Source organism: Gallinula chloropus (assembly GCF_964237585.1).
Source record: "Gallinula chloropus genome assembly, chromosome: 2".
Lineage (NCBI taxonomy): Eukaryota > Metazoa > Chordata > Aves > Gruiformes > Rallidae > Gallinula > Gallinula chloropus.
In genome coordinates, this window is record NC_140086.1 from 137,346,699 (window position 1) to 137,360,945 (window position 14,247).

General features: G+C 40.9%; 1 protein-coding gene across 1 annotated transcript in view; it reads right to left on the reverse strand.

Moving 5' to 3' along the window:
• Nucleotides 1–1,515: 1,515 nt before the first annotated feature.
• PPP1R9A (protein phosphatase 1 regulatory subunit 9A) overlaps nucleotides 1,516–14,247 on the reverse strand; it is a gene marked incomplete at both ends in the record, with an annotated part of 137,608 nt that continues 124,876 nt past the window's right edge. Inside the window, 6 exons of the mRNA XM_084279913.1 lie at nucleotides 1,516–1,728; nucleotides 2,672–2,854; nucleotides 6,121–6,240; nucleotides 9,121–9,319; nucleotides 12,267–12,344; nucleotides 12,442–12,529. Coding sequence (XP_084136039.1) covers nucleotides 1,516–1,728; nucleotides 2,672–2,854; nucleotides 6,121–6,240; nucleotides 9,121–9,319; nucleotides 12,267–12,344; nucleotides 12,442–12,529 — 881 coding nt within the window. The remainder of the gene's footprint in view (nucleotides 1,729–2,671; nucleotides 2,855–6,120; nucleotides 6,241–9,120; nucleotides 9,320–12,266; nucleotides 12,345–12,441; nucleotides 12,530–14,247) is intronic.

Sequence of the window (14,247 nt, forward strand, 5' to 3'; positions counted from 1 at the left end):
TGTAAAGCCGTAAGCTAATACCTCTAACTTCTTGTTGTGGATATTTGCCTGTTCTCTGTCCATTCTTTTGAAGAAATACTGAGCATTTTAATACTGCTCTTAAGAGGCAGCAACACCATGCAGTGCGAGCTGCACGCTGCTTCTGTCATAGTCAAAACTACACAGCAGGCTTCACCGATGGCCTCATGTAGCAGGAAAACTGAAATCTCTGAAGGATGTAATATGACCACTGCTAAGCTATCAAAATATTCGACAGCCCATGCCCAAAAATTCAGGTTTTGGTGGGGATAGTCTTTAAACACATCAATTGAAACAGTTAATATATGGCAGCTTTGGATTTAGTAACCGTCACCTCCACGGCAGCATTGATCTTAACAGCAGTGTACTGAATCTGATTTTAACCAGAACCCCCCGTCTTCCTCTTCTTAAAGTGCACTTCTGTAAAAACTGAAAATCTTCAGCAGACTCAAGTTTGAGAATTGTTTCCAACAACAGCTTCGTAACAGCACAGCACAAAGCTTATTCTCCCAATGCTCACTGGAGAATGAATCTGAAGATGTGGTGTTTTTCTTGGAAAAAACAAAACAAAACCACAACAAAACAAAACAAGCCCAGTTTCCCGTTCAAAACACATGAAGAAGAAAGCCAAGTGTGCTGTAAGAAAGTTGCCTACACGCTGGGAGCACAATGAAATTTATACAGATCTATATGCTGTGTTCTAGTTAGAAAGTCATCCTTGCTCAGATATCTAAAGGATAAATGTTATCCTCAGATTTCCATGTAAACCCACATAATCATTTAAGGCTTTGCCTCCTTCCTGGATTAACTATTGTACAGTTAACAGAAAGAGTTTCACCTCCTGTCTTTTACCCAGGGGGGATATAGACTCTCCTGTCTTTATCTCCAGTGTATAATAAGAAGTCACTGAACAGCTGTGTTTCCAGAGCAGTGTCGCTTCAAGGTACTGACGCAAGACGAAACTTACTCCAGTAGATGGAACTGAGTATCCAAAGACTGTAAAGAAGCTGACCTTCCAGTTAGAAAGTGTAGCCAACTCTTACCAGACTGAGCACAACTCCTTTTACCCAGCTGAAGAAATGTTCACCAGCCGTTTTGACTGGCCATCCTGTTCAGAAGAGGTGAAGCAGTGGACCATGCTCCTCAGCATCATGCTGGTTACTGAAGTGACCAAACACACACAGCTCAATAGAGAAGAGAAGTTTGGAAGGAAACACTGCCACACAAATATGAAATCTGTTAGCTGTCAACAACAACAAAACAAACCGAGGGGCTGGGGTTGTTTCACATGGCAACGGCAACGAGCGTGAGCTGGGTATGCGGGAGGAGAAAACTACACGATAGAAACGCCCCTATGTCATTCTATGTACAGCCCCCTTTCTCTGTACACACTCTTGTGGAACGAACACAAGAAAGCTGAAGGGGCACCGGAGTGGATATAAGTTTCTCTTCCCTTGAAGTGCCTCCACTTTCCTAACACGGCAGCACTTCTGCTTATCACTGCTCATTAGTGCCCTCTGTTGCATCTGACGTAGACTTGTCTGTTTTCTTCAGTTTCCTCTGCAGTTGCTCTTGTTCCTTCTTCCGAAGCTTTTCCCTTTGCTTTTCCATTTTCTCTTGAGCCTTGCGGGCTTTTTCCAAGGAGGCTTTCATTTCCTTTAGCTTTTTTTTAATGATTGCTCTGTCCTGGGAAGATGTCATACCAAGTGCCTGAGGTAGGGAAAACAATAAAGAAAAAAATATTTCATAGAGTTTATAATTATTTTTTCATAATCTAGTAATAACTATTCTTAGATAGAAGACTACAGCAACTAAGCAAAGTTCAGACAGACTCAGTGTAAGAAATTCACTTGTGTGCTGCTTTCAATGCCTTCCAGAATATTAAAGAATTAGATCTCACTGCCACCACTGACATTGATTTCATTGATCCAGTGAGGCAAATAAAGATTAAATCATTTGCCTGAAGTCATCTAAGTCTACACAGAGCAAGACTTCCCAGTTCTTACTGCTATGCCTTAGTCAAAAGTTCACTTGCTTTCTTCTAAAAGCCCTGGAGTCGGTGAAGCACCAGCAAAAGATTTCAGAAAGGAATCACCAAACTTGGACTTTCAGATCTGCTGAGCTTCCCACAAATCTTTCCTGTAATTATTTTTGACAAAAGTAGGCTCATATTTTCACTACAAGAAACAATGCATGCTTTATACATCAAAACTGTTTAGTTCTAACATCGTACAACTGGTAGCAGCTTATGCCTCTAGTATCCCACTAACGCACTTTTCAGCTGCTGTATGTCTATTTGCTACCTTCTCTGAATCACCCTTTCGCAAAACAGAGCTGGATGAGAAATATGTGCATGCAAATGCCACTTCTACATGCACATTATACACTTGCACATGCAAAAACGGGTACATTATATACACCCAGAGATTTCACAAAGCAAATGCCCTCTGTTTCTGAAGCTTCTGAATCCAAGTGCATATGAGGATTTCTTAAAGTGTTGCCGTGGCTCTGTATTCTGTGGTAATTATTCTAGTCTATCACCACTCCCCACACAGGGATTCACTGCTTTCTGTCCACGTTCTTACTTCCTTTAAGATTATCCAAAGTGACAGCAAATAAAAGAGTTAGGCTGGAAGTCCAACCAGTCAATTACCTTGAGCTTACTCCCATCCAGCTGCAGGAGGTGCTCCCCATTAATGTTTTGGGCACTGAACTCGGAAACGTACTGCTCAAGATTCAGGCTCATTAACCAGTGGGAAACCTGCTGCACACTCCACTCCTGAACAGCACGGCTCTGACACTGACTGTGCTTCGGAGACTGGCCGTCGTCAAGGATCTGTAAGGAAAGCATGCTGCATTATTATTATTATTAAAAAGGTAACATGGACAAGTAACAACAGTTTTCTGTACAGACTGCCAGAGCAGAGGAATCAGTACTATCTTTACACAATAGTGGAAACTGTTTCACACTGCTGTATGACGTCTGTATCTAAGAACTGGTACAAGGCAACCGAAAAGGCTTCTGACTGTAAACAGAAGAAAAAGGAAGTGGCATTCCCTTTACCCCCAACAGGGACTGAAATGGCCAGGTGGCACAATTCAGAACAGGTATGCTCCCAGTCCCTCAGCAGACTTTTATTCTTCAAATTAAAACATTTCCAAAGGATGCAATGAATTCTGCATTCCACTTCCACAGCTCATTCACAGATCTTTACAACATGTTTAAGCTATAAACCAAGAAATTCTGGGGGAAAAATGCTGCAGAAAACCACTCTGAAGTTCAAAGTGATGACATCAAACAGCCAGTGTGACTTACACTCTATGGAGGACTATGACATGATACAGAAGAGCAGTAAACAACACACAGCTGAGACAAGGGAGGTGTAGGCTGGATATCAGGAAGAGATTCTTTACTGAGAGGGCGGTTGGGCACTGGAACACGGCTCCCCAGGGAAGTGGTCGCAGCATTAAGCTTGACTGAGTTCAAGAAGCATCTGGACAATGCACTGAGTCACATGCTCTGACTTGGCTGGTCCTGTGTGGAGGGGTTGGACTTGAGGATCCTTATGGTTCCCTTACAACTCAGGAGATTCTACACTTCTGTGATCCCACAGCCCTGGCCCTGCTTTTGTCGCGTTGTGCTGTGGAGGAGGAAAGCGTGAACACAGCACTGGGAGCAACAGGTGGGGCATTAGCTGCTGGAGCAACCCCGTCTCTGCTCTGCCACTTTATCTCACCCAGGGGTACGCCACCGGGCCCTGAAACAAAAGCTACTCTGTGCCAGCCACGGTCAGCAAAGCAGCTGCTACAGGCCACAGCAGCTGTCTGCTGTTAAGAGCAGCTCTTACACCAGGTTAGACGATGCTGGGAGGTCTCTCAGCTTCTGGCTGTCCAGTTCTCAGGGCTGGGGAAAAGATGGTTTTCCTTTCTCCCATTGCCAGCAGGAGCTCAGTGCAGCTGATGCTTGGCCTGGGGAATCTGCTCTGACACCAGCCCTCCTCTTCCTTCCAGCATACTGCAAAAACTGCAATTTGTTATGGCCTTGAAAACTTAGCAGATAGGGGAGGGGAACCAGCAACATCTGCGTGTTCTGCTCGAGCAAAAGGGTTTGCCGCCCAACGCCGTAAAGCAAGAACTGCAAATCTGCAAACGAGACGATACGTTGCCACGTGATGGTCACACGATTCACCACAACAGCACACTAGTATCTCACCTCATCATCAATCATATCCAGGCTCTGAGTGAGGGAGCAACAAAGAAATGGGAAAGAAAAGCATTATAGAAAGAAAATACAGAACATGTAACAGCATATAGAAGTTCAGGCAAGGGCAGCACTGATATTTGCAAACAGATACAGCTACTCAAAGCCAAAGAGATTTCTTTAAAAAAAAATATTTCCATTAGCAGAGGGGTTATGTTGAAAGCTCAGCACACATGTGATTTGCAGCTAAACCTGAGACTGTGTCAGTGAAACCCCCTTGGAGTTCCTGGTCTTGATACCCTGGAACCGGTGGGACTCTTCCTGATGGTTCCAATTGTCAGAGCAAATGCTCCTCAATTAGAGAAGAACAACCTGCAAAAACCGGGTTCCCACCCATCCTTTCATATTTTTCATCTCCCTCAAACAACCAGGCCAGATCTGCCAGAGAAGCCGGGGCGGGGCAGTGCCTGCAGCAATAAGCTGTGAAAGGCCGGAGAGCAGCGCTGGCCTAGGCCCCTGCAGAGCAGTGCTGGAGGCTTCCGCTGCGGCTCTCCCCGAGCGCCCGGCATGACTCGGGGGCTGCAATTTGGCGTACAGCAGATGATGGAGAAAAAGCATCCATTTTTATAGACCTGTTCAGGCTTGGTGGTTTAGAAACGGTCAAATAGAGAGCTGAACAAGCAAACTGAAAGCATTTTCGGGCTTTTGATTCAATAGCATCAGGAACAGGGCACTGGCACAATAAAATACTTCATATAAGGGAAATGAAACATGTGAAGAGAAAGAAATGTGGTATCAAGATAGTATTAATGCTAAATAAAGTGTAAATGATGAGTTTGTTGTTTTCAGTAATTCACAGAATAGACAGAACTGTCTGCACTCTCCTATGGGTCTCACAAATTTTTGCCCTTTATTACCTGCAGCAAGTAAGCTCTAAACAATGGTTGAGCTTGCAGGCTTGCCTTTTGGCAAATTGGACAGCACAGTACAACTCTCATTCTTTAAACCCATGCAAAGCATGCAGGCACTAACCCAATGCACCAAACTATCATTAAAAGAAGACAGACATAGATAATTCAAATTCCTCTTCTCTAGAACAAAACCGTGGCTCAAACCTCTAATGAAAAGAACAAAGGCACAGGTTTCCTGCATCCACAGGACACATTGTCAGCTACTGCCAAGTTGTGCAACTTCACTGACAACTGAATTAAAAAAACTGGCATTTTAAGGAAAGTATTTTCAATATATTATATTCAGCTCAATTATCTCAACAATTTACAGTGCTGGGAATGCTTTTTCACATTATCATTATTTGAAAAAACTCTGATTTGAAGAGGTTGAACTCAAATCCACTGTGCAAAGCAAGCACAAAGAATGCAAAGTGGTTTAACACATATAAATTCTAATTAATATACATATATTCAAGTACAGTAACACACAATTACTGCATGTACAGGCCATAATTATTTTAATGTATGAGGGTAAAAATTAGTCTAGGTGAAGAGGCTTTACATCTCAACTATATTTACCAAACTATACTGCATGTTTATTTTCTTAAAATTGACTCAATTACGTCTAGTTTAGTGTATGTTTATATGTATCTCTGGGTTCACATGTACATATTTAGAATATAGGAAGAATGTGTTGAAAAGTGTGAGGATACAGTAAGGATACAGCATCTCTTAGGATTCTCTCAGAAAACCAACTGCATTCTGGTTTTTATAGTAATGCCACAGGAACTTTAATGTCGTTATTATACGAACAAGAAAAAACACAAATCTAGAAACCACGATTTTCTTCTCCCATTCTACTGCCTAAAAAATATCCCTTTATTATTGGAGTAATTATCAAGCAAAATGCCAAAAAACTTTTTCCCACCTTAAGCAATTTTGTGAGCATACCTCATCTGATGACAGTGCTAAGGAGTGTGAGAAGCCTGGGGTTTTAGGTTCTGCTCCTAAACCGCTCAAATCAGCTGAACTTGTGCTGCTGGGACTGAAATCATCGTTGAACGTGAAATTCTGTGGAGAAAGAGATGCGTTAGAATGAGCAAACAATGTCATACGTGCATCTGAAAGGGAAATTCGCTTTTTGTCTTCTGAGTTGGCATAGTTCAGGAGTGATTTCAATCATTTACCAAACCAGTTGCAACACACCAGCCTAATTTTTAGTATGGTTAATGCTTATAAAATACACAGTATTTTTACCACTGTGTACCTCAAGACACACCTTTGCCAGCTTAATGCCTCAATGAAGAGCAAAGGGGTCTGAAAGTAAATTCCAGACACCCTCTTAAAACGCTGGCTCTCATCCTGGAGCTAAATTACTGCTTCCGTGGGTTAATCACTAGTATTTTGCTGTCCTCCAAATGCTCAGGACACGCGTAGCACAGGCAGTAGCACAAAGAATAGGACAGAGGATTAATTAGCAGAGAGAAGTGAAAAATGCTATTTCAAGAGCAAGGAGAATATCCCGTGAATCCATTTCTGACTCCCAAATAACCTCCTAGAAAAGTGAAAGGATCCTCCCTCTTTGCCTATATGTTTGGAAAAAAATGGAAGTCAAGAGATGTTTTGATACTGAATGTTATTTGCTCTACTAATAACCGTAAAACAAACCCTGTTTTTTCTTAACAATGCAATGACAGACACCACACCTCACAGCAAAGAACAGCAAAAGCGTGAACGTATTTTCCAGCAATACAGAAAAATTGCCATCAGAAGGAGACAAAAATTAACAAGTATTTCACAGTTGAGTGAGAACCATGAAAAAACCAAAACCTATAAAAAATTAAGGACACCGTGACATTCTATTTAATTTGACTATACAGTTGATGACATGGAAATCTCTAATCTCTACTCTGACATGTAAATGAGTACCAAATTCAATTCACCTTTGACATTCAATTTTAAAAAAACCTGATCCAAACATCAAAACCAAAACCAGCACTAGAAACATTATCCTTTTATTCTCCCATCCTCTCCCCCCCACGATATGGGACCTATCTTTCCTGAAAACAAGTCTTCCAAGAACACCGAATATTGGTCATGTTGCTTTTGCTGGAAATCCAACTAAATGTTGGTATCGAGCTGAGCTTTAAAAACCTGAATAGTAGTAGTACAGGAACTGCTAATTGAAGACCTTGCAAACTTTACAGAGAACATCAAAACGTTTTTGTGATCAGTTTTCTCACACCTATATTTAGCACTCCTGTACTGCTTTTCCCAAGTCTTTACAGAGGAGAAAAAAATCAGAGCAGCTTTCTTAATATGCACTTTTAGCCCCCACAGTGTTCTTAGGCCAGAAGTTCAACAGCTCTACCTCCTGTTCTGTGAAGTGCATCTTTTTCTAAGTACTCTTGATTTTTCTTTCACCTCCATCTTGTGCAAGCTTCGACCTTATAATGAATTACAGTCTTTAAAACTTAATTTTCTATAGGAAAAACATCAGATAGCCAAGACCTGCAAATAATGATGATGGCAGGACAACCCTCCCCCTAGGAAAACCTCAATCTAGTATTAACTGTAAAAGAGGGAGCTTTTTCCCCATTTGAAAATTATTTTTATAAAATGTTTGTTTAAAGGCACAAACAGGAGTTATCAGGTAGTGCCATGACAAAAGGCAATGGCCTTAAGCTGAAAGAGGGTAGATTTAAATTAGATATTAGGAAAAAAATCTTCATGATGAGGGTGATGAGGCGCTGGCACTGGCTGCCCAGAGAAGCTGTGGCTGCCCCCTCCCTGGCAGTGTTCGAGGCCAGGCTGGATGGGGCTCTGTGCAAACTGGGCTGATGAAGGGTGTCCCTGCCCATGGCAGGGGGTTGGAACGAGATGATCTGTGAGGTCCCTTCCAACACAAACCATTCTATGATTCTCTGTCTAATCCTTATCTTTCTTTTTCAAAGGAATCCAGGTAACCAATTAACTTTAATCTTCACATATTTCAACTGTGGTCTTATCTATCAGCCTGATTTGAAATAGTGAGCCTTTCATTGCTCTCCTTACCAGTTAACACAAGCACAGCTATGACTTTGCATAGCTTGGTGCACACCAGTAGTAAGGTATCACCAGCTTTTGGTGCAAAAAAGAGTAAGAAATGCTTGTGGAAACTGCTATTATGTACATGCATGTGTGTGTAAAAGACAGAGAAATTAGATTTCTGATTCATATTCCTGTAAGTTGAGAACTGTATCTGCTTCTTTTTACCACACCAATATAAAAAGTCAACTGCTACGAGTTATAAGGAGATACAGGCAGAGAAATATTTTTCAGAAGTGAAAACAAACATGAAAAAAGCTAAGTATGTTACTGTAACCAAGGGTTATTTAAGGAGTTACCATGCTGAAACATTCATGCACATAGAAAGGAATCACACAGATGTATTAAATTGCAATAGTCCGTATTTACAGTTCAAGCATCATCATATAGAGAATTAAATCCAACATCCAGCATGCATGACAAACAGATTTCATTACTGGGGGAAAAAAAGGCAGATGACTGACGGCATACAGCATTTCTTCACTTGCAAACACCTCATCTGAGCATGGGTAGGTATTCCCACAATCAGTCCTGAAGAATGCAGAGAGTATCTATAACTGAATACACAAAACTAGCATTTGTTCAGTGGATCCAAATGCTAATTTCCTCTGGCACCACTTGCTTTTGTTACGGTACAGCACACCACAGTTAGTTCACTGAATTAATGTACATTGCGACAGAGTAAAAAGGTAGAATGGGAATGGGTACAATGACAGAGATGTTCTGTTTGGATGAGTTTTAACCGTACAATGAACACCATGCACTGTTTATTGTAGTAGTCACATATTGGCCTGTTCTTTTTCCAGAAACATGAAGCCAATTATGCCACTTGACACAGGGAATAAGGTAGTTTTTGTTTTCTACCTTTGACCCTTTTTTAGCAGGACTTATATTTTCAGAGGAAGGCTCAGTTGAGCTGGTAGGTGATGGCAGGTTGCTGGAAGAATTGGATCCCTTGCCACTCTCTCCATACCATGTGAATGGTACACAGTGTGGGAGAGAGGAGGATCGCTCTGTTAAAGATTTAGTGTTTGCTGATTTCTGCAGCATCTCTCTGGCGGTCCTGTTTAAGAGAAAGGAGCAGGAATATGTGTTAGATTATAAAATAAAACAAAATGCTACAGAGACTCTTAACTGTAAACATAGTGACAGTCCCTTTACTGTGACTGAAGAGCTGTGGCAGGCAGCTGGTAGGGGCATGCCTGAAATCTTTCAGCACAAGAAGCAAAAAGTGTGGGGGGGATTGATTCTTTTCCCAACTGAAACTGCCTTAGACAACATACAGCCAGCCAACAGAGACAGACACCAGCTGAAAATGCCCATACTCCCACTTTTTGGATGTGGACCAGCTCCAGCCAAGAAGCCACATATTGTGTTGGTTGATTTATGAGCCCCACTGGGGCTTTGTTACAAAAGCTAAATACTGACAAGAGTATTATTATCTTGACTGTAAAGTTATTGAAAATTAAAAATGCTAATAGAGAAAAAAAAACCAAACACCTATGTGATACTACCAGCTCTCTTTGTAGTAACAAAGATTGCAGTGGATAATGTGATCAAGGCAAATGTAACAGTTACAAAATGAAATGCCTAAATTATTCACTAAATGTATCATGTCAGCAGTACAGTATGTAAATTAAAAATAGCTATGCAAAGTGCTGCCTCAAAGAACTTATGCATGTGTCATATTCCCATATTATTTATATCAGCGTATATATTGCTGTTTCAGAGCATTAAACTTCTACTGCTCTGAGCAGCCACTAGTAAATTGCATGTATGTAAATCTCCCCTCCACTACTACCTTCTGGACAGCTTCTAAATCATTATTAACATAATCACTCGAGCTTTGTGTATTGTGAAGCCTCTTTTCTGTATGGATGAAATGGAGGTTATCTAAGGGCCCCCACCCATGGAAGCAGAAGAAACCTCCCTCCCTTTGGCTCCCTAAATGTAGATGTATCCGACCCAGTCCTGTACTCCTCCCTCATCCTCTAATCTTGCTTGAAAGGAGAAAGGAAAAACAAATTATGTCTCCTGAAACACCCAGCTTCAGGTAGAACGATACATACTTCTTACTTAAATGGGGAATTTTTACGTAACTAACATTATTGGTAGTCTTAGGAAATAATTCAGGATTTTATTTACACATCCTGAGTGCTATTTTTTTTTCAGCAACAACAAAATAATGCATGCAACATCCATCTGACTGCATGATTAATTCTACTTCAATCAGCTGCTGTAATGGACATAATTATAACAGGATGTTCTCTTTTGATCATAATTTTCCTTCTTTCAAAGACCTTATACATCTTTGGACTGCAGAGAAAACATCCTTAAATTTCTTCTGAGGCTTTGGAGTTTGTAACAAAGGAAGTGACAAAGTGTGTTTAAAAAGTCATACTGAAATAGAAACATTCTAGTTTTCAGAAGTACAGTGAGAATTAGAAATGGATTTTGACACTGAAATCAGTATTAAACTTCCCTTTGAGTAACTGTATTCAAACTCAGAAATACTAACAAATAATACAAACAATTGATTTATCAAAGGGTCTAATAAGTAACTCACCTCTCCACACTAAGTTCTGCTTTCTCTGATACCTGTGTGAACTCACAATGTCTCTAACATCCTATGCTGGTTTAAGGAACATACCAAGTTCTTACAGAGAAGTATACACTCATTTCCCCCACCCTGTGGCTTGGTATTTAAAGGCTATGTGATATTTAATACCTTGCTAAGACCTCTAGCTGCCTTACAGCTACACTGTGGTGCACAGAATTTGCTTTAAGAAATCTCTCCCTGTCGCTAGGGAAATCCAGCAGTGAGTATCACTGACTCCAAGTCCCACTGCCAGCAGACACACCAGTGGAACCAACTGGAACGGGTGTTCTGACACCAGGGCAGAGGCAACGACTACTGCCTAAGATCACAGGAGATCCTGCCAGAGATCTGCAGGATACAAATGCACAAATGCACGCTGAGACAGAACGTCACACTTCAGTACAGCATGCCTGAGGGAGTCAGGCAGAAGCCTAAGGCTTCTTTTGCTTTTCTGATTCTATGGAGCTACACAATATACTTGTCACTGGGTCTTCATGTATCAGACTGTCAGCAACATCCCACAAATGGGCACATACTGGTTTTCCACCACAATGATTTTCTGAGTAGCATTCAAAGCTTGCTTTCTTCCAATAGATCTTTTCTCATGTAGGTTTTGTTTTGCCTGTCTTACATGCAGAGTTTCTGTGTCGCTATGTCCTTTCTCAATTTTTGGAATGCATTAAGCTTGCTTTAGCACTCCTGACATTAACTTGTCCTTCATACCTGGAACCAGATATTACACCCTGAACCTGGGACATTGTCAGACTCATCAGTAGGTGAGGAGAGACCTTCAGTAAAAATCTATGCTGGCTTTTGCAGAGAAGATTGCTTCCTGCTGTTCTGTACACTCATTTATTTATTCAGAATCCAGATGCTGGTGATGTGGTCTCATCAGATCTCACAAGGAATTCGTAGTTCCTTCCCTGAGAGCTGGCTATGTGACAAATACAGTCAGCATTTTTCAACTTATAACATCCATCTCCAGGAACAAACCCTTCTGAAAGCACTCGTGATGCAAGTGCCATGAAACTGCAGTGAACAGCTGCTGCCCACCCTCACGTGGGGGGCTTTTTCAAAAAAATCTGTGGAATTGTGTCAGGATTTCTGGTTCATGGGTATTATTAACTTACTGTGTGTGCATCATGTAGGCCAGCTCTGATAACCTATTTCTGCAAATCCCATTAGCAGATGCAACAGTATTAGTGATGCCACGATACTATAAGCTTCCCGGTATTGTTAGATTGTCTGTCTTTCATCAGTTAAGAAACCTGTAAACTCGGGTTGTCTCTAAACATAACGTTTTTTTATATGAAGTCAGTGGGACTGTTAATGTTCCCATCTGCCAGGCTGATTAGCTTTTTCCAATGTTTCTGGCAAACCATTCCTTGCACCCTCAAGCATTTACCCGTACCTACTGCCATAGGTCACCCTAACAGCTTCTTTCTCTTTCCTCTTCTTGCCCTTGTTTGAACTCCTTCTCAAGGGAGCCCTACAAGAATATTGGAAAACATCAGGAAACATCTTTGAAATTTTACTTTTAATCCTTTTAATGAAAAAAAAAGTATTTAAAATAAGGAAATACTTACCCAAGATCTGCAAGTTTTCGCTTTAGTTTTTCTGTATGCCCTATACTAGGGCTAGCTGTTCTTGCTGCCTGAGCACATGGGGCACCATCTAGGATACATTTGTACATGAAGAATGTACATTATTACTTTTAATTCCTACTGATAGCTATTCCACTTTCCATCCAGAACAGTTTGTGTTATCTTTTTGTAATTACATACGCATACATGTCTGTACACATTGTGCGAGTACACAACTTAATCAGGTGAATTCTTCTAATTTTTGAGAAGATGATGTGAAGAGGAATAAAAACAAATAAACACTTTCAGAATTTGAAAATACACATAAAAAAATCTTGTTTTAATTGAAGAAAATGAAAAAGCTAATTTTGGTTGAGTTTTAATAGTTTAAAGTCCAACAGCACAAAAGATTTAGAGGTAAACATTTTGAATACACTTTAAAACTCAGCAGTAGCCACTTAAATCTCCATTTACAGAATTAATTTGGTATGTATGCTATATTTTCAAAATGATTCCTGAAATACTTCCTTGAACCTTGGAGACAAGGGTACCTTTTCTGATGGGCATGCTAGGTAATAGCTATCTGTTTAGCTTGAATGTCTTTATTAAAATAAGGATGTAACTGTAAGTCCAACCAATATGAATTTAAAAAAATAATTAAAAGTAGCTTTGTTAATAAATTTACCCTGAGATTTCTACCAATTTTTGATCTTTTCTACAGACACTGTTAAAGACTAAAGAGGAAACAGCCTGCATTTCCTATAAGCCAAAACAATGAATCACAGTCTGTAAAACATCCTGTGAAATCTACATGGAAGCTAAAAGAAAACACACAGCAGTTGAAAAAGGCCAGGCTGGATGGGGCTTTGGGCAACCTGAGCTAGTGAGAAATGTCCCTGCCTATGGCAGGGGGTTGGAACTAGATGGGCTTTTTAAGGTCCCTTCCAACCGAAACCAGCCTGTGATTTCTCCTCCTGTAGCCCTTAGAATTAACCCCAAACACCATGACACTATCACAGGACAGTCAACTATGTGTATAGAAGTTTGTACGTTGCTTTGTGAATAATATTTGACTAAGTTTTCAGTCAAGTAAAAAATTCAGTGTGCAACTGATTCACAAACCCTGGGAAAAGCAGGAATATAAGCCTCTTGCACACTCTGTAAGTCATACTACTTCTACCAAACCAAGTCCTTACATTAAAAAAAAATTAAGAACAACTGACAAGGAAACTCATGTCAAGAAAAATAAAGAAAAGAAAAAAGAAGAAAAAGGCAAGGTGAAGTCTCTCAGGAAGTTACCTATCCCCCACAAAGGCAGGCCAAGGAGAAGTTTAGGCAGTGCACTTTGCATCAACCCTAATCCGGTCTCCTCTTATGGGTCCTCTTTCTCCTTGAATACATACTTCTCCTTTAACCACTTGCAATACTGCCCCTTTCAAGAATAAAATTCATAATGTTTATTTTCACACCAGCTATTCAGAGGCAAGTGGTGCTCGGGGGCTGCTGGTGGTGGGCTTTCTCAGTGAAAGTAAATGAAACTATCAGGTACACTGCTTTTGTGGTGGACAAATAATGGAAGGAATTTAGTAGCTGGAGGTTTTGCTGCTGTAGTAGAAGAAATAATCTGGAGAGCTCAGCAGAGACATGCAGCAGCTGCCTCCTGCGGCAAATTTCTGTTCTTGTTTCTCTCTGCTCCCACTCAGGTGCAGCTTGGCCCTGCCAGGGCCCTCTCAATAATGACAGCTTGCTGGGGAAAACATTCATGCTGGCTTTGGGATGCAGTGGAAGATGGATGGGCTAGATCCCAAA